This window comes from Brachypodium distachyon, chromosome 5 (assembly GCF_000005505.3).
Source record: "Brachypodium distachyon strain Bd21 chromosome 5, Brachypodium_distachyon_v3.0, whole genome shotgun sequence".
NCBI lineage: Eukaryota > Viridiplantae > Streptophyta > Magnoliopsida > Poales > Poaceae > Brachypodium > Brachypodium distachyon.
This window is the reverse complement of record NC_016135.3, coordinates 18,607,861-18,627,676: the sequence shown is the minus strand read 5'-3', so window position 1 is coordinate 18,627,676 and position 19,816 is coordinate 18,607,861. Positions and strand designations below refer to the sequence as shown.

The following is a 19,816-nucleotide window of genomic DNA, read 5'->3' as shown; positions in this document are numbered from 1 at the left end:
TGCACTCTTCGTTTGTGGCACGTTGTCTGGTAGACTAAGAGAGAAGTCTAAGATGGCAGACTGAAATTCCGTTATCTATAAGTCCGTGTGTGTATATACCGTCATGAGCCGATTCTCTGAAAGCTCTGTCTGCTCGGAGAGAAGGAATCTTTGGAAACTGATCGAAATTTATACTGGCGAAATGCAGGATTAGTCACTTCCTCTTGCAACACTGCATCTAGTTCATTGCGGTGTACAACTAATTAATGTACCCTCGCAAAAAATAAAACTAATTACTGTACAACTAGTACAAGTACTCCTATGCAGGAGCAGCAGGATTGCATCGAGATTCTGGCACAGCCTCGGGATCCACTAACCTCTAGCACGGTAGCACCAATTAATGGAGATCGAACTGAACTGAAGTTAGGAGTTGCTCCATATGTCTATTCTCATACCCGAAACGGGAAGGTCACTTTACTAGTTTACTGAATGGTATGATCTGCACCAGAAAACTCGGCCAGAAAAAGAATTCCTGCGTCGTGGCCTGCCTAGGCACGAGAATGGGCGCGGCCGCTGGTGTCATAGATGACTGCGTTGGCCCCGTGTATTTTCTCTCTTGGCAAAAGAAGTAGGCAATCAATTTAAGAAGAATAAAAATTGCAAGGAAAAAGCGAAACCGTGTACATATGTGTGTAGTGTGATTCTTGTTAGAGCGATCTTCCAGCCGTGTAGGCCCAACGGCCCACCGGACCTAGATCTGACGCGCTCTGATCGGAGGCGCCCAACCCAATATGGTTGACGGGCCCCTGTCGCACTGCGCTATATAAAAACGTGGGGGGCCGGGACACGCACTACGATGTTGCTCTGCGTTGCCGTCACCCCCACCAAATACACCCTACCGATCTAAGGCTTTGCGCAGAGGCGACGGGAAGCAACCGCCATCGCCGTCACCACCTAGCTCACGCCGCCGCTTGCCTTCGCCATAGCCATGGCCGCACCGTCGGGATCTACAAGTCAGGGAGAAGGTAATCTTTCCCCGTTTCTCTCTCTCTCTCTCTCGCCCTATTCTCGTCCAGAATCAAATACTCGAATCACAGTAAAAATAATCTACCGGCTAGATCTGCACCTAGTTGATTCTAGGGTTCTAACATTGGTATCAGAGCTATCTAGGCGAGTAGATCAGCTTGGGTGGAAAAAGAAAGAAGAAAAGAAAACGAAAAAAGAACAAACCCTAGGGTAAAAGAACTTACCCGAGCGGTCCCACCGCCGGTCACCGCCGCCGATCGCCATCGCCGGGACAGTGGCGCTGCCACTGGCCACTTCACGGCGACGCGTGCACCGCCGGGTGCACGCGCGCGCCGGCCGGTAAGATGGCACACCGGGACAGTGGCACTGTGCCTTCGCCGGAGAGTAAAGAGGAGGTGGAATGGGGCGGCGGGAGAGGAGGGCCTGCGCGGGCGGTCGCCGACAGGTTGCCAAAAGTTTCCCCGCCGCTGCAGCAGCCAAGGATAAAGAGGGGCTAGGGTTTGGGTTGGCGCTAGGGTTTTCCCGGCGCCCAGCCCTTATACCGGCCGAAAGATGCGCACAACCGTCCGATCCGATCGGACGGCTGTGCTCATGGCTGGCGGGTCTCCGAGTTGCCGAAATGGGCCTTGGGCCGTTGGTGCGCGATACGAGAGGCTGTGGGCCGGGGCGAGCCACAGGCCGCACGCGTGGCCTGCGCGGGCCGAAGCTGGCCTCAGGCCAGATAAGGGCGCGCGGCAGGCAGTGGGCCAAAGCAGTTTTGGGCTCAAAAGTGTTATTTTTGTTCACAGAAGCATTTATTTACTGTATATATTCAGTTTTGCTGCATTTGGTATAATTTTTTATCCTATTCAAACTGAACCAACGAGATGTTTGTTTTAGAAAATAGTAAAGTGCAAAATGATGCTTCTGAAAAGTATAAAGTTATGAATGTTGTTCATAGTTTCCGCTGCAAATAGTTTAAAAGTGTTGTTTAAATTCAAAGAACGTGATTAAAAGTGTTTTATGTCAATTGTGATCGTGTTATTTTTTTCTTGACCAACATCATTAATAGCATGATCATGATTAATGGTTAAAGTGTGCATTTAATTCTATTTTCTGCCCAACGGTGATATAGATTAAATTGCACAAACGGTTGTATGAATTAATTTTGACCAACATTGGATTAGTGCATGAAATTGTTGTTATCTTCTCACGTCATTGTGATTTCAGGAGGGTACTACTTGATGGGATGCCTCAAGGACGTGCCAACCCTCAGGGGTGACAACTACACTGAGTGGAGAAAGAAAGTTGACCTGGCCTTTGTTTGTGCCGAGGTGGACTGGATGGTTGACACTCCACAGCCACCAAAGCCTACAGAGCCAGTCAGGGATGTGAACGATGATGATGCTGCTTGGGAGGAAAAAAAGAGGAAGTATACTCCATTGGAGATGTCATACACCCTCGAGAACAAAAAGCGGCTCACCGCCAACAAAAAGTGCATGGCTTTTATAAAAAAACACGATTGAGCATGCTATTGTGGGCTCAATTGCAGAGTGTGCTTCCGTAGGGGAGTATCTTGAAAAGATAAAGAGCCAGTTCACTGTTTCTTCAAAGATATATGCTACCCAGCTGCTGAAGCATCTGGTGACACAAAAGTACACAGGAGGAGGACATGGCATAAAAGAGCATATCCTCAGGATGAGCAACATGGCTTTTAAGTTGAAACCCATGGATGCTGATCTAGAGATTAAGCCTGCAATGCTTGTTCATCTGGTTATGGCTTCATTGCCAAAAGATTTCGACACTTTTGTTGTCAACTACAATATACAACCAGAGCGGTGGGATATTGAAAAGACTATAGGCATGTGTGTGCAAGAAGAGAACAGAATTAAATCCTCATATGGTGGTTCCCTAAACTATGTGAGGGATAATAAGAAAAAGAACTTCCCTCAAGTCAATCAAAGTTCTCTTTCAAAGCCACATGGTAAAGCTCCCATGCAACATAAGCAACAGCAAAAGTCTTTTCAAGTGGACAAAGATACATGCCTCCGCTGCAAGAAGACCGGGCATTACAAGAAAAATTGCCCGGAATGGCTAAAGTCAATCATGGCAAAGAATGGTATAAACTCCATTTCCTTTGTAAATGAATCCTTGTATACACAGTTTTCAAAATCTACTTGGTGGATTGACTCTGGTGCAACTGTTCATGTTGCAAATTCTTTACAGGGATTTCTTTCGACGCGGACTACGCAAAGAAACGAAAGATGCATTGAAGTTGCAAATGGAGTCCAAGCGGAGTAGAAGCTGTCGATGACATCTCCTTGGAGCTTCCCGATGGATTCAGGATCCTGCTTAGAGATGTGTTTTATGTTCCTTCATTACACATAAAGTTGATTAGTGTATCACGTTTGGACAAAGTTCATTATGAATGTCATTTTGGACATGGCAAGTGCGCCATATGGTTTAATAATGATTGTGTGGGTGTTGCCTTCCTTCACAATAAGCTTTATTTATTATCCATACGTGAAAAAGTATATTCTGTGTCTAAAGTGAATGAACATGATGTCCCGTCGGAGAAAGCACAAAAGAAAACAAAGAGGACTCATGAATCATCGAAATTATGGCACTATCGTTTAGGCCATATTGCGAGGGAGGGAATAGAAAGACTTATTAAAACATAAATTCTTCCTCCATTAGTTATCAGAAATAGAGCAATGCGTAGATTACATTAAAGGAAAGTATGTAAAACAAATGAAAAAAGGGTGCAATTCGTAGCATCGGCACACTAGAAATTATTCACACTGAAATTTGTGGACCATTTTCTGTGAAAAGTGTGGATGGTTATGATTCATTCATAACATTCACAAACGATTACTCCCATTATGGTTACATTTATCCAATAAAAGAAAGGTCAGAAGCGTTGGATAAATTTAAAATATTCAAGGCTGAAGTTGAAAATCAGCATGATAAAAAAAAAGATAGTGAGATCCGACCGTAGGGGGGAAATACTACGGTCGGCACACCCGATACGGCCAAGTCCCTGGACCTTTTGCAATGTTCCTACAGGAGACTGGAATAGTTTGCCCAGTATTCAATGCCGGACGAGCCTCAGCAAAATGGAGTAGCTGAAAGGCGTAACCGTACCCTTATGGATATGGTGCGCAATATGATGAGTTATTCCACATTACCATTGGGATTGTGGATAGAGGCATTAAAAACCGCCATTCACATTGTCAATAAAGTACCAAGCAAGTCGGTGCCCAAAACACCGTATGAGCTGTGGACAGGAAGTGTGCCCTCTCTACAACACCTGCGGGTGTGGGGGAGCCCAGCTGAGGCCAAAGTGTTTAACCCAAATATTGCAAAATTGGATACCAAGACAGTAAGTTGCCATTTCATTGGCTACCCTGAAAGATCAAAAGGTTTTCGTTTCTACTGTCCAGACAGATACACAAAGTTTGTGGAAACGAGACACGTCGTCTTCTTAGAGGACGAAATGATGAGGGGGAGCACGATAGCTCGAAAAGTTGATCTTGAAGAGAAGAGGGTGCATGCACCTAATCCGATGACTCAGGAACCATTCTTTTCACTACCTGTTGTTGACGCACTGACAATCCCTGAGATTGTGGTGCCGACACCTATTGCAACTCCACACATGGAAACAATGAGTGAAGGTCCGGAACCTGTCCTTCAGGAGCCGACTCAACCCATTGCTGCACATGAATGGGAGGTGCAGCAGCCTGGACATGTGGCACATGTAGAAACACAGAACATGCCAGAAATTAAGGCCCCTAGAAGGTCTCAAAGAGTTAAAAAGTCAGCCATTCCAAAAAAATATAAAGTTTACAATACAGAAAGAGTTCATATGGTGAATGATCCCACTTCATATGAAGAAGCCATTAGTAGTTCTCACTCATCGAAGTGGCTGGAGGCCATGGAAGATGAGATGAGATCGATGAGTTCCAACGAAGTTTGGGACCTAGAGGAAATTTCTACGGGAGCCAAAACGGTAGGCTGTAAATGGGTCTACAAAACCAAATATGACTTTAGAGGGAATATAGAAAAGTACAAAGCACGACTCGTGGCAAAAGGATTTACACAAAGAGAAGGAATAGATTATAATGAGACATTTTTACCAGTCTCATGCAAAGATTCCTTCAGAATAATAATGGACTAGTGGCGCATTTTGATTTAGATCTACAGCAGATGGATGTAAAGATGGCATTTCTAAATGGGGATTTAGAAAAAAAAAAGTCTACATGAAACAACCCAAGGGTTTTATCATGGAAGGCAACGAAAACATGGGATGCCGCCTAAAGAAATCCATTTATGGATTAAAGCAAGTCTCAAGACAGTGGTATCTAAAGTTTAATGAGACCATTAAGAAATTTGGGTTTAAAGAGAATGTTGAGGACACCTGCGTTTATGCAAAGTTTAAAAGTGGGAAATACACTTTCCTAATCTTATATGTGGATGATATCCTGCTTGCTAACAGCGACGTCAGTCTACTACTAGAAACAAAGAAGTTTTTGTCCTCAAATTTTGATATGGAAGATCTTGGTGAAGCGTCATATGTCTTGGGCATAGAAATTCACCGAGATAGGAAAAATGGGGTGTTAGGACTATCGCAAAAGGCATATTTAGAAAAGATTCTAAAGAAATACAATATGCATGCGAGCAATGCCACATCTGCTCCTATAGTAAAGGGCGACAGTTTCGGGAAATTTCAATGTCCCAAAAGTCAATATGAGATCGATCAAATGAAAGCAGTTCCATATGCTTCGGCTGTTGGAAGCCTACAGTGTGCACTCGACCTGACTTAGCTTTTATCACCGGGGTACTCGGTAGATATCAAGAAAATCCAGGCATAGAGCACTGGAAAATGCTAAAGAAAGCATTGCGTTATGCGCAAGGCACAAAAGACCTTATGCTAACATATAGAAGATCTGATTCCCTAGAGATAAGAGGGTATTCAGATGCAGACTTTGCGGAAGACAGAGATGATAGAAAATCCACGTCTGAATATGTATTCACTCTCGCAGGCGGGGCTATTTCGTGGAGAAGCTCCAAACAGTCAATAGTTGCATCATTCACGATGTATGCAGAATTTATAGCAAGTTATGAGGCCACGGGGCAGGCGATATGGTTAAAGAAATTTATACCCGACTTGAAAATAGTGGATATTATCGACAAACCACTAAATATGTACTGCGATAATCAGCCCGCAGTGTTTTATACTCACAACAACAAGTCGAGTAATGCTACCAAATCGATAGAGATAAAGTATTATGTTGTGAAAGATAAAATCCAGGATCACAGTATAAGTCTTGAGCATATAAAGACAAAGGATATGCTTGCGGATCCGCTTATGAAAGGCCTACCACCCAGTGTGTTCAAGGAACACTTAGCCGGCTTGGGTTTAAGGAAAAGCTTATGATTCCTGGATAAAAAATGGCCCGAAAAGAAACAGAATTTGTTTCAACACGGAAAGGTATGTTGTAGCTGTCTGATTCTATCGGCAATTGAGCTGAGACGATGAAACATGGTCTACGTACTAATCGGTGGTGAAATGAGTAAAGTAAAAAGTATACAGTTAAAAGAAAAGTTGAGATCAAGGGGGAGAATGTTAGAGTGATCTCCCAGCCGTGTGGGCCCAACGACCCCCCGGGCCTAGATCTGACGCGCCCTGATCGGGGTGCCCAACCCAATATGGTTGGCGGGCCCTGTCGCGCTGTGCTATATAAAGAGGTGGGGGGGACACGCACTACGAGGTTGCTCTGCGTTGCCCACCGAACACACCCTACCGATCTAGGGCTTTGCGCAGAGGCGACGGGAAGCAACCGCCATTGCCGTCACCACCTAGCTCACGCAGCCACTCGCCTTCGTCTTCGCCATGGCCGCACCGTCGAGATCTACAAGTCAGGGAGAAGGTAATCTTTCCCCGTCTCTCTCTCTCTTTCACCCTATTCTCATCCAGAATCAAATACTTGAATCACAGTAAAGATAATCTACCGGCTAGATCTGCACCTAGTTGATTCTAGGGTTCTAACAATTCTAGCTTCTGGTTAGGAATGCAAACATGATTCCACTTAAGTCCAAGTTCTATCATTACAGACTTTCTAGTTCAAAATCTTGACTAAGTTTAAAAAATGAAATGAATACGGGACATATGTGTGTGATCTTGATTGCATCTCTACTTCTGTGGAACGGTTTTAATGTTTTTTTCGAACCCACATTGTGGCACTAAAACATCTCAGGAAATCATATCCTGACAATACACCATGCATGTTACACATGGAAAAAGTTTACGAGTGAATTTCACTTTTTACCCATCTTTTCATAAATTTATGGCAATGCTTACGTAATTTAAATTTTGTGCCACATTTTACCTAGTTTAAGAGTAAATTTCATCTCATACACATCTCCGACATTGTTTATCCCTTGTACTTTGTTTCTTAATGTCTATACATATGGGGTTGTTCTAACTCAAACTTTGTGAACTTTTGATCAAGCTTCTGGGAAAAAAACACCAATATATGCTACACCAAACTTGTACTCCCTCCGTCCAACAAAAGATGTCTCAAGTTTGTTAAAATTTAAATGTATCTAGACATTACTTAGTATATAAATTCATTCAAATTTTGTCAAAGTTGAAACATCCTTTGTTGGACGGAGGGAGTACTCACTCATTTCCATAATTCTTGACACGCATATTAGTGTTCGAGAATTATGCTCATTTTAGAAATATCTTGCGTCAAGCATTATGGAACGGAGGAAGTATCATTATAACTAATAGCAAATATATTTTCATATTGCGTTTGTTTATTGTTACATATATTGGTGTTCTTTCGTAGAAACTCTATCAAAGTTTATAAAATTTAACTTTGCAACCCCATACGTATAACATTAAGAAACTGAGGGAGTATCTGTAGTCTGCCTTTGCCGCATCGGTTCAAAACTGTGATCCTTTGTCAATTCATGGTGGATTGGTGGTTATTGCTTGTACCAATGAAGAAGCTAAATCTTCCGAAAGTATTTGAGAAGACACGTCCACTTCGGTCCTGAAGTCACGGTACCTTAAAAATCTCGACAAAGGCAAGTCCAAAACTACGGTGATTCGAGCTGTATTTCACCGTGGTAACAAGTTTCTCCAGAGATTCAAACAAGACGTACCACGAACACATAGCGCGGTGATCATGCTTCGAGAAGGATAGCAAAAGCATTACGTGATTTTACCTACTCGCCGTGTCCTTTTTGGGAAAGAAAAACCCTACTCGCCGTGTCAGTTTGTGCTCGGGCACGAAAAGGGCTCTCCCGTTTCAAATCTCCAGAAGGCCAAAAGGATGTGCCTTCCCACTTTGGAGTAGTGCTAAAATTTCTCCACCGAACCTCATGAAACCCGTGCGTAGCAGCAGCGATAACGTGTCCAAATGAGTGAACCAAAACCACGCCCAGGTGCACGAGACTTTGGTTTCGTTCGGGCAAGAGCTTGTCTAGCTGGCAAAATTGCCTCAACTTCCCCAAAACACACAGAAAGACAGACAGCGGCTAGCCGGCTACGGACCCTGCCGCGCCACTCCGCTTTAAACGCCAACTACACGCCCCCAACGGTCGTCTGGCCGACGGACGCGTTGAGTCGCACTTCTAGAAGCCAAAGGGAACCGGGCACCCGCGGCGGAAACCCGTCAGGGCACGGCAGCCCTGCCCCTGCGATCCTCCGTCCTCGCATCGGGCGGTTCAGGCCGCTCTGTACTGTGGTTGCTTTAAAGCGGAGCACCCGACGCGACTGAGCGAGGTGGAGTGAACTGAGCCGCGAGCAGGCAGAGGGAAGGCACCGGCTCTGCACCGCCGGTGAGTTCTGTTCCTCCTCTTCTTCCCTTCCTCGCACACCCGAATTCCGGTCGGCAGTGATGCCTTGTTGATTCCGCTCAGAAGTCAAGTCTCGCGCCGGCCTTGCTGAAGAAGCCTTTTCTTGCCGAGAGCAGGAGCAACTCCAACAGGAGGCTAAGCGGGGGTGATATGACCAAAATACAAGGCGCAGGGCCGCTGTACAACGACAGCGGCGTGTACGAGGCGAGGAAGAGGCAGTCGCTGAGGGCGCGGTACGTCTACGGGTTCATATTCTTCGCCACCAACCTGCTGGCCTGGTTCATCAGGGACTACGGCGCCAAGGTGCTCCACGGACTGCACAGTAAGCCCCTTCCCTTTTCCAGATCCTCTGCGTTTACCAGCCTTCACATGTGCAGTTTGAGGCCTCGCCGTGAATTATGGATGGCACGCTCTGAATTTGCTACATGTCGGTATCTTCAGATATCCCGGTTTGTGGAGCAGGAGACTCGAAATGCTTCCATTCTGGAGGAGTGCTTCGGGTGAGCTTAGGTTGCTTCGTATCCTTGATTTAACAACAATGGGGATATGAATTGTGTCTACAGAATTGTTTCAAACTAAATGGATTTGCATCAACAATGACAGCAATGAAGTCGTTCTTGTTCCTTTTGTTCACTTCCTTATATCAAGTGGCAGATATTTTTCTGGCTCATGTTTGCCACAACATTTGGAACTCGCAAGCTCGATGAAGTTCGTAACTCATGGCACTCCGGATGCTGGGCTCTGAAATTTCTTGTGTATGTCGGGTCAATCGCCATCCCATTTATCATCCCTAACATATTTATCCAACTTTATGGTAAGTTTTTTTCTATAGTTATGACTCCATCATCCCTAATGTGCTCACTGCTCAGCTCACTGGGTGGTGTGTGTGCCACGGTGTTGTAGATGCACAGAGTGCAAGATGTGGTACCATTAGTAATATGCATCAATCGTACATTACACAAATTGTTTTCCTTCATATGATTATGCTTAGATCTGTTGAGTTTCCACCTAAATAAGCCTTTTCCTTTCTGAACAACATGTAGTAAAGATAAGAAGTAGCAATGCTAATGCGGCAACTTACAAAATTATTTAGTACTTGAAAGAAAATATGGAACATATGTTACATGAAGATCAATTTTTAACAATCTGCAGTACTAGTTACATCACAATGTTCCTTTTGAGTAAATAAGCCTAAACATTAGTAGGCTGAAAGAAATCTATTCTATTCCCCTGCAGGTGAAATTGCTCGAATGGGTGCTGGGTAATTTGAATGCTTCTGATTATATTGTACTGAGATATGGAAAGTTGCAAGCTTTAATTAATCACTTCAAATTACATACAAGTTATAGTTAATTTATGTTTCATGATCCCTCCAGGATATTTCTCATCCTCCAGCTTATAAGCATGCTCCACCTCATATCATGGTGCAATAACCGTTGGATGCCACACCCTGGATCAAATCAATGGTACATAATTATATGAAGAATCGATGTTTAGCTCACTGTGTTCTGTTGTCCCAATTATTTCAAACACATGTTGAAAACTATTTCAGGCCTTGACATGGTTAGCCTTTGTGTGATTTTCAGTGGCCTATTCGGATTACTCTTGTCAACTGTTTCCTTCATTGCCTCATTTGCCGGAATTGCTGTGCTATATGCATTGTATGTTCCAAAGTCCTCGTGCGTGTTCAACATCTTTACTATTATATTCACAGCAATCCTGGTGAAGATAATGATGGCAGTGTCACTGCACTCAAAGGTACGAGAATAATATGGTTTGGGGCCTCAACTTAGTTGTACCGCAGTCGGCAATCCAGTATTCAACTGGGAACTTGGGATAAATCTTCAAGTAAGAGAGGATTCAGGAAAATTTTGAAGTAGAAACCAACATAGGCAATAAGAAAATTTCCATCAAAGAAGTGGTGTAGGAGCCAAAAAAAAAGTGTTTAATAAGAGACCTGGGCCAGGATTCAGGAAAAAATGAAGTAATAACCAACATAGGCAATAAGAAAATTTCCATTGAAGAAGTGGTGTAGGAACAAAAAATAAGTGTTCAATAAGAGACCTGGGCCAAAAGATCAATTGGCGCACAAAAGAAAGGACATATATTCAGTTACAGTGTAGAAGAAGAAAAATGGTTAAGGCAATGGGATCTTTGGGGAAATGATCAATTGTCTACCCTGTTACCTCTCTTCTCGCACCACCACTCTAGAAACCTACTAAGTTCAAATCAACAAAGCCTTGCAATTTGGTGGCCATATGCTGCAAGTTTTGGATAAATGTAAACATACATTGTTTGTACTCGTGCTACTGTTCTACAACTGCAAATGCAATCAATAGTGACAGTGGCAGTTAGCTCGTTAAATTTATTAGGATCGTACATTCATAGGCCTGTAAAAATGTGCCACACATGACATGATCAACTTAAAATGCAGAAGTACGAAGTGTGCTAGTGCCCTAATGCTGCAGTGCTGCATCTGTATGTTTAACTGATCCGGAAAATGTTTGGCTCTCTGCCTGAATTACTTTCCTTGCCAAAAAGGTTAACGAGGGTCTTCTATCTTCTGGAATCATGGGCTCATATGTTGTGTTCCTCTGTTGGTCTGCACTTCACAGGTACTATATTATCCTTTGGTTCTACAGTTCTTTCATTTGCCATTCTACTTATCATAATTTGTTTATACCATTTTTGTTCCATGCCTTGCAATGTGCAGTCAACCACAAACTGAAAAGTGCCACTCTGAGATGAAAATTTGGAAGGATGGCAACTGGGCTACTATAGTTGTAAGTTAAAGGGTTTTTTCTTGGCGGGGAAAGAAAGCTTTATTATTCATGAATAGGATTACAATCAGCAAACAGTACGTGAGAAACACATTCTGGCAAGCGATGCAATCAAACATTGGCGCCACCCCCGGTTCTAGCAAAGTTTGCTAGTGCATGTGCAACAATGTTTTTCAAATGGCCACACCATTGATGCTATCACACTTAGCAGTGCTGCTACACTGATTGTTTTATTACTGTGACTGGCAAGAATAGTAATACAGGTTACTTATCATAGAAAGCGGTAATGGGGTTCAAGATGAATTTAACTTTCCTATTGAGGCCCATGTTAAAAGAAATGGTAATTAAACCCAAATTTATTTCCTTATATAACATGTATTCAAAAGTATTTAATGCCACTCAATGGTAGGTGGTGAACTCTTGCAAGGTAAATATAGTAATGTCAATCATGAGATCTTACAAAATGGTTGGCCTAGAATTAGGTTAAAAACGATGGTCTTAGAATAAGCTTGGTGCATCCGTGCATGCATGTCTTCATAAAACCACCAAAATTATGCTTGTTGTATTTTCTGTGGTGGACATGCTTACCTTTCATTTAACTCATGCTTGTAGAGTTTCATCATTGCAATTTGCTCCATTTATGTAAACTCGCTTTTCTTATTTACCACACTGTGCTTTTGTAGAGTTTCATCATTGCAATTTGCTCCATTGCGATGGCGACATTTTCTACAGGAATCGACACGAGATCCTTCCAAGTATGTTAGAGTCTTCAATTTTTTTGTATCATTGCATAGATTAAGTAGTTAAGTCTGAACTGATATGCAGATAATCCTTTCTCTACTGCCCAGATTCCATGTAAACAATCAGTTGACTATCAAATAATTTCTCATCCTTTTAGTACTGACTGAAAAACAACGTGTTCAGCCTAAAAGATTTACAAATGTTGCTGTGCATCTTTGTTAATTAATTTGGACTATTATGGATTTCGTCGTTAGTGTTTACTTTACCCATCCTACTAACAGAAGTGTTCATGTTTCAGTTCCGAAATGATGAGGTCCAATTGGAAGAGGACGTCCCCTACAGCTACGAGATATTTCACATTGTTTTTGCAATGGGTGCTATGTATTTCGCAATGTTGTTCATCAGCTGGGAGCTTCACCATCCAACAAGAGAGTAAGACATCCTACCGTAGTGCAATTAGGCCGCTACCCTTATGAAGTAATAATCCAAGCGACAACATTCTTAATCCTTGCCAACGCTCTAATGTATTGTGCAATATGCATCAGTGAGATGGTTTTACTTTAACCTCATATTTGTTTCAGCAGAAAATGCATTCAGTAACATCCTCTGACACCCTTCGTTTCATAATCAGGTGGAGCATAGATGTTGGATGGGCTAGCACATGGGTAAAGTTCATGAATGAATGGTTGGCAGCTAGCATATATAGTAAGTCGCCAGTTCATGTTGCTTGCCATGCAGCTCCGTTAACTAGCATGTTTGCTTTCCTGTCATATGAAAGTTAATTTGAAAGTATATGTATGCTTTGCATTTGAATTGCCTGCTGCATTTGGTAATGTTCTGGGTCACAGTGCATTCGTTGCTTGTTCTGTTTTATGGAAGGAAATGACATTGTCTAAGTTTATTATTGATGCCTGTGTTCCTATGATTTCTTCAGAGAAAACTAATTAAGGTGCCTAACTGACATTTCTCCCTCTGCAGTTTGGAGATTGATCGCTCGAGCCATCTCAAGAAAGACATCTGCCAATGACGAAGAGTCCGCGCCACATATCCTCGTAGCATAATCTCTGACCAAAATTTAAAATATCTTGTTAAGTTACACTTTTGTACAGATAAAATGCCTGCACTTGTTTTTTCTATTCCTTAGATGTTTGTAGCTACTTATATGAATCATACGAAACGGACATAGAGTAGCAGCCTATCGGGAAGAAAATAGAGCGCCATCTTTCGTTTCAGTTTTGTTTGTGAATGTCTGTCTGTATTGTGTTCCTCGGAAACAAAAAAAAAAAAAAAAGATTGCCAGCCAAACATCTACTCCGTACCTCAGAACAAACATGGACAGAATTTTTGAAAAAAAAAATTCATCTGGGCGACCTAAACAACTTTGAACAGCACTATGAGCCCACTAACGGGCCCTTTTGGCAGCAGTGTCCCTACGCACAAATTTCAGCATAGGCTGTACGGGCTGCTCCCGATCATGCCAAATTACATGATGGACTCTTAACTACATATTGGCCGCCTATCTGACTAGTAAATTACTCCAAGTCATTGCTGGAGTACTCCGTAGTTTATGTGACTTCATCTTGGCTCTAAAGAGTAAAGACCCTAAAAAAAATCTTCGCTCTAACATCTGCAATCCCTATCACGACACGCACGGCCAAACACACAAAAAAGGACAGAAATTCTAGAGCGGACGGACGGGCGGACGGAACACGCACGCATGCAGTTTCTTGCAAGGCATGCAAAGCGCGAAGTAGAACACCGACCGGTGTCAGGTCCTGCCTGCCAAAAATGCACCAACGCTCGCCGGTTTACGCGTCTCCACGCAGATGCATGCCTTTCTATCCACCCGGCCTGCCCCGTGTCCGTCGTTGTCGTTCCGATCCCGATCCGTCCAGCGGGCTCGCTTGCCGATCGAAGCGCATCCATTCAATTAACCAGATGGCACGTTTCTCTTGCGTAAGCATCCGAGAAGGTTTGGTCGATCGATCCATCGATCTACTAGTATCAATTCGTCCTGGATTCCAGAAGAATCGGATCAGAGATTTTAGGCTTAACTCGGCTGACGTGAAGCAACAGTACTGTATTGCATAGTCCTTGGCTCTGGTGCAGGGCTCAAATTCTCAACATTCACCGCGTCACTGTCGGTGAAGAGAGTGAAACTGAAACACTCTACCTAGCTAAGTGCGTACTAGTAGTGCAGTATTAGCTAGCCGATCAACTGGTTAATTAACTCGGGACCGGCGGTGATTAGTTTATACTTTATACAGCGATTGTTTAACGAACGCGTTCAACATTGCGTTCTTCAGAGATCTGTACGTTTTTGGGCGCATGTGCAGACACCGATAGCAGTATGAATGCAGCACATGCCGCGTTGAGACTTCGAGACCTCCTCGGTCGAGGTGAGCCTTCCTTGGTTTCCACTGCATGATGTATGCAGTTCCAGGATGGCTGATGCAATGCATGCAGCAGATCTATGCGACCTCTCAAGAACAGTTGTAGCCAGGTTTGGTTACCTATATAAATTCAGAATGATGTACTGCTAGATATGCCGAGCCCCCCAGGAACCATTCATGCATCTTCAGAACGATAGGTTTGAAAGATAGTTTTTTTTTAAAATACACCCAATCATGTGTATCATATATTGAAGGAGAATTCCGCGACGCGGTTAGATGCCCGTAGATGCCAGTAAAACGACTACTCTATTACATTCCATAAGAAATCCACTAGACAAGAAAGCGAAAAATCTACACTATGAAAAATGCCCGCGCTCGACCATGCCCTTCCTTCACTATCGATCATTTGTTGTATTTTTCTAGCATTCGGAGTCGCTGCATCGAACACCACCGAGTTCCTGTGCTTCCAGAGGCACCAGCAGATGAGAGTAATGCTAGTGTTGAGGTTCCTCCTCTCTTTCTTGCCTTGCACCACAAGGCTCGTCCACCCTTCGGCAAGAGAGGCTTGCAGAGTAGGGAGCCAGCAAAGCCTATTCCAGCCCCGCAGCAAGGTCGACCACACTTCCCGAGCCACGACGCAACCAAGAAGAAGATGATCAATGGTCTCATCGCTTTGATCACACAAAGGACAGCGTGCCGGGTGGGGCAAACCCCGCTTCGAAAGCCTATCCGCCGTCCAAAATCTATTTTTCAGAGCCAACCACATGAAGGTCTTGCACTTAGTTTGCGCCTTGGAGGACCAGACCTCAGTAGCCCCCGCAGCAAGCACACGACCCCGGAAGAAAGCCGCGTACGCAGACGAGGCCGTGTAGATCCCATTGCCGCTCCATTTCCAACGGAAACGATCATCATAGTCTGAAAGAATAACCTCAGCCACGCGGTCATGAACCACCAGAAGATCCACAAGCGCCTGGAAGGAGAGCTCCGAGTGGATGGCCCGAAGCCAACCATTGGCATGCAAAGCCTCGACCACAGAAAGCCTGGATGCTCTACCCGAGATCTCCGATAGCAGCGTAGGCACCAAATACGCAAGCGAACGCTTTTCCGGTAGCCAATGATCATACCAGAAATGTAGGGCTTCACCGTTCCCCCTCGCCGCCTCACAAAGTGCTCTGGCCTGTTCCGAGATTTGGATGTTGAATTCTGCCCATGGGCGCATCGGGTCCGCACGACATAGCCACCCCCATCTCGTTCTGAGCGCAAGATTGAGCAGCTTCAGATTGGGGATGCCTAAACCACCGATCTCGTGAGGGGAGCAAACATCTTTCCATGCCACTAAGCAGTGTCCTCCACGGACGTCTTTTCTGCCTTTCCACAAGAACACACGGCAGATCTTCTCTATACCCGCAATGGTCTTCATAGGAAGGTCGAGAGACATCATGGCATAGACCGGCATAGCTGAGAGGGTTGATCTAACAAGGGTGAGCCGTCTCCCAAGAGTAAGCATAGGGGCGGACCATGTCTGGAGCTTATTCGCCACCTTGTCCACCATAGATGAAAGTTGAGTTGCCGTTGGCTTCCGAAGCCCGAGGGATAAGCCCAAGTAGGTACATGGAAAAGGCCCCACCTCACAACCAAGCGTGCCACCCACAAGGAGGTCGTGCTCATCCGAACAACGGATTAAATTTATCCTCCGACCCATGTTACTTCTCTCAAATTTATTCAAATATAGATGTATTTATGTTTAAAAAACGTCTAGATGCATATAATATTTTGACGAGTAATATGGGTAGGAGAGCATATAAATTGAGAATGGTGTGCTAGGAGCTTGGTACACATCTCTTATTCCTGAATCCTCAGGGCAGTCACGTCTAATCTAATCTAGCTTCCTCAACATCCAGTGTATAGTACTAGTGTATTGTTGGCTGTACCTGTACCTACCATATACGTATATTAGTACTCCAGTATAATCTATCAACCGACGATGGCCTCACCACCTCTAGATTCTTTTTCTCTTGCTGCTTTATTTATGGGATTTGTTTGACGGTTTTGTTCACCTGTCTAGATTCCGACACTGGCCGTGCTCCAGTAGCATTCGACGTACAATTTATAACTTTCAAGGGTAGCTACCTAGCGCACAATGTTTAGCTTGGCTGGCTGCATGTTGGAATTACAGATGTCACCGTACCAGGGCGAAATGAACCGGTGGATTCATCGCAAGTGGCGGCAGCACAAATTACCACACAAATTACCACCATGTCTGAAAAAAACACCGGGACATGAGACATCATGTCCCCATCTGAAATGCCAACACTAGCTAGCTTCCACATTTGCGAAAGGGGTTCGCCACTTGGTATCATTATATATACACGACAGTATTGACATCTGACAAGATGACTAGCAAATGGGGGAGGAAGAAAGCAGAAGGCGAGAGGAGAGGACAACACATGCCTTCGCCACGAGCCCACAAGACAGATTAATCATCGTCGTTCTATCGTGTCACATTGTTGCAGTCTGCACGTATCTGGCGAGCATTGTCCCACGATGCACAAGCCAAGTAACTCTGTCAAAAGCTATCGAGGACACAGGACAGACGGGCAATTCGGTTCCCAAAACCCCAATGGTTACCTAATCTAGAAAGCTTTATGCTTCGTTGAGAGTAGCTTTAAATAACCCTACTTTTTCATTAAAAAGATCAGCTTTTTTTTTCAGAAGATCAATCATGCTCCGGAGTGATTTTTCAATGAAAAATAATTAGTTCGAGGCAAGTGTTATTTTCCACAGGCATGCGCCGACCAGGCCTGTGTTTTTTTTTTCTTATAAATTTCTAGAGCAGAAGCAAAAAGGAAGGGAAAATTATTAAAGACAGGGCTAATCAGAGACTGACGTGTCCAATCATTTGGTTAGGACAGACAAAGTGTGTTGGGATCAAGCAATGCATGGTGGTAGGTAAAGACCAAGAAAGAAACAAATAAACTGTTGCAGCACTAGAAATAGTTGAGTACTGTGTATGATTTAGGAACGAACTGAACAAGGACTCCTCCGGCAGGCCATGATTCGTTCCTAACACGTTCGCCTATATTTCCTTCTCTCAGCTGTAACATGATTGATGATACATAAGCTAACTGAGGTTCTACCAATGAAATTTGGGCATGCTTCTTTCTAGATTTCTCACTGGTTAGTTGCATGATTTGAGCGAACCATCACACAAGCACTAAGGTCCTTACAAGTGTCTGCTGCTTTACACATTTGCATTACGGTCTTGTCAAGAAAATATTCTTCCCGGATACTTTAGGCGATGGTCCTTTTGGATTGATGGCTAAGCTACACGCAGAACCGTCCACAACTTGCTCCCATGCACCCATGCGTGTAATCCATATCCAATATTCAAGCTACTTTTAGACCAGTACATGCCTATGTAGAAAACTAGCCTATCTCTGTTCTTCGCCCAATGATAGGTTCGCTTTTGCCAGTCGAATAATAATGCACTCCACAGGTCACGCGCAACTGAGAACTAACTACGAGCAATACTTCCTCCCATTCTAAATTATTGTCGAAATATTAACGTTTTTTAAGAATAAATATATTCATATTTGATAAATTTGAGTTAAGAATTTAGTATCGGAGGCAGTAGTAGTACATAAATGTACCCCTAAAAGAAAAGGTGTAGTTGTACAGCTATACAATATACTAACAAATCTATATTTTTTTTTTCTGATCTGCCACTTGCTTACGGACGGCCATGTTAATTTGGTTCGTGTTCTCGCGTGCTGGAGCACCGCGTCTAATTTTGTTAGGAACAACTCCAAAAAGGCGTGTGATGTGTCGAGTGCTTACAGCCAAAATTAGCTTTGGATTGCGTTTGCCGACTGCTTGTATTTTTGCACACGCTCGACGTACCTCTCTCTTATTTTTGGATCGATCTGTAAGGTAAGGGGCGATAAATTAAAGGGGCATATCGTTCTTGAACGTGACAGCCACTTGAGTTGCTGCCCAGCGCATGAGTGCGATCTCGCCGTGTAGTTTTGCCCCTTTTTTGCGGTACACGTAAGTCTTGTTCTTGACATATCAGGCGGCTCCATGAACCCATTTCGCATTTCGGTATTTTCACTGTGCAGTAGGCCATACGTGTAAGCCGTCCACGGGATAGGCATGGACTTTTTTTCTTTTTTTGGGGGGTAGGGATAGGCATGGATTATAGCAGCACATATTTGCTCTGGATAAACTTGAGAAAGTAGGGACCGGGCACAAGGGATATGGGAGATGGATGATGCGAACTTGTCATAAAATGTTCCCTTTTTGGGAGAAAAGAAGAAATTGATATGATGCACGATCGATCTGCTTCTCAATGTATTGTCAGGATAGGATTATAGGAGATAAACTCAGCATTTGCGGAATCTTTAAAAGACGGGCTTGATTTGGATTCTGGGTGTACAGATTGCTTTAGAAAAATCTCAATTGTCCCAAGTACACAGGAGTAGAAGACAGTTTGCTTGTCTTGTGGAAGAAAAGATGGTGGGAGAACCACTAGCGTTCCAATCTGCTTTGGTTGAAAAAGTTGGGTCGTCCGTATCCCTTTGTTAGGCTTAACTCGCGACTTTCGACTACATATTTATTGATGTGTTTTTGGTATTGGTATTTTACTCATGCCATCATGTAAAAGTATTCGAGAAACCTCTTGGGCGCCCAACCACCCAAAACGGACTCGACGGTCGATTCCCTCCTCTAAAGAGTATAGCCCCCGACCCTCACCTGTAGGCCCTGGCCACCTTCTCGCGCTCGCGCCGCCGTGCTTTGCCCTCCACGCTGCCACCTCCGCGCGCTCTAACGGTTGTGCCGCCGCGTGCTCTGACCGTCGTCCGCCTCGTGCCCGGCCAGATCCGGGCCGCCGCTTGCCTATCCCGGCAGGATCTGGGCCGCCAGCGGCCACCCTCGATTGGATCCGGCGGCCCCGCCCTCCTCCTCCCCCACGCGCCCACCGGCGTGGCTCGCCGCCGCCGGTGCCTGTGACGAAAGGCGCCTCCCACGGGGTAAGTTTTTTTTCTTTTT

At 44.2% G+C, this 19,816-nt stretch overlaps 2 protein-coding genes across 6 annotated transcripts; one reads left to right on the top strand and one right to left on the bottom strand.

Annotated features, from left to right (window-relative positions):
* The first annotated feature begins 8,588 nt into the window (after positions 1–8,588).
* On the top strand, positions 8,589–13,648 carry LOC100834284 (probable serine incorporator). 5 transcript variants are annotated; one of them, XM_014895571.2, is made up of 13 exons: positions 8,589–8,835; positions 8,970–9,175; positions 9,295–9,371; positions 9,508–9,667; positions 10,090–10,114; positions 10,230–10,319; positions 10,440–10,611; positions 11,395–11,468; positions 11,567–11,636; positions 12,317–12,388; positions 12,673–12,806; positions 13,006–13,079; positions 13,353–13,648. In XM_014895571.2, exons 2-13 carry the CDS (start codon positions 9,004–9,006, stop codon positions 13,433–13,435), a joined length of 1,203 nt encoding a protein of 400 aa, XP_014751057.1. In that variant the 5' UTR covers positions 8,589–8,835; positions 8,970–9,003; the 3' UTR covers positions 13,436–13,648. The 5 variants fall into 5 exon arrangements, with proteins under 5 accessions (XP_014751057.1, XP_024312219.1, XP_014751055.1 ...); XM_024456451.1 differs by having other exon boundaries at positions 8,920–9,175; XM_014895569.2 differs by having other exon boundaries at positions 8,917–9,175.
* A 1,420-nt stretch (positions 13,649–15,068) lies between these two features.
* LOC106865528 (putative ribonuclease H protein At1g65750) lies at positions 15,069–16,319 on the bottom strand. Its single transcript, XM_014895674.1, has one exon. It carries the CDS (start codon positions 16,317–16,319, stop codon positions 15,069–15,071), a length of 1,251 nt encoding a protein of 416 aa, XP_014751160.1.
* Positions 16,320–19,816: the final 3,497 nt, after the last annotated feature.

Bases quoted from the DNA above. Each gene is read 5' to 3' on its own strand.
- LOC106865528 (XM_014895674.1), bottom strand. From the start codon at position 16,319: ATGGTGGACAAGGTGGCGAATAAGCTCCAGACATGGTCCGCCCCTATG.
- LOC100834284 (XM_014895571.2), top strand. From the start codon at position 9,004: ATGACCAAAATACAAGGCGCAGGGCCGCTGTACAACGACAGCGGCGTG. The intron at 11,469-11,566 runs GTACTATATTAT...TGCAATGTGCAG, and splicing joins TGTTGGTCTGCACTTCACAG to TCAACCACAAACTGAAAAGT. The intron at 12,389-12,672 runs GTATGTTAGAGT...TTCATGTTTCAG, and splicing joins TCGACACGAGATCCTTCCAA to TTCCGAAATGATGAGGTCCA.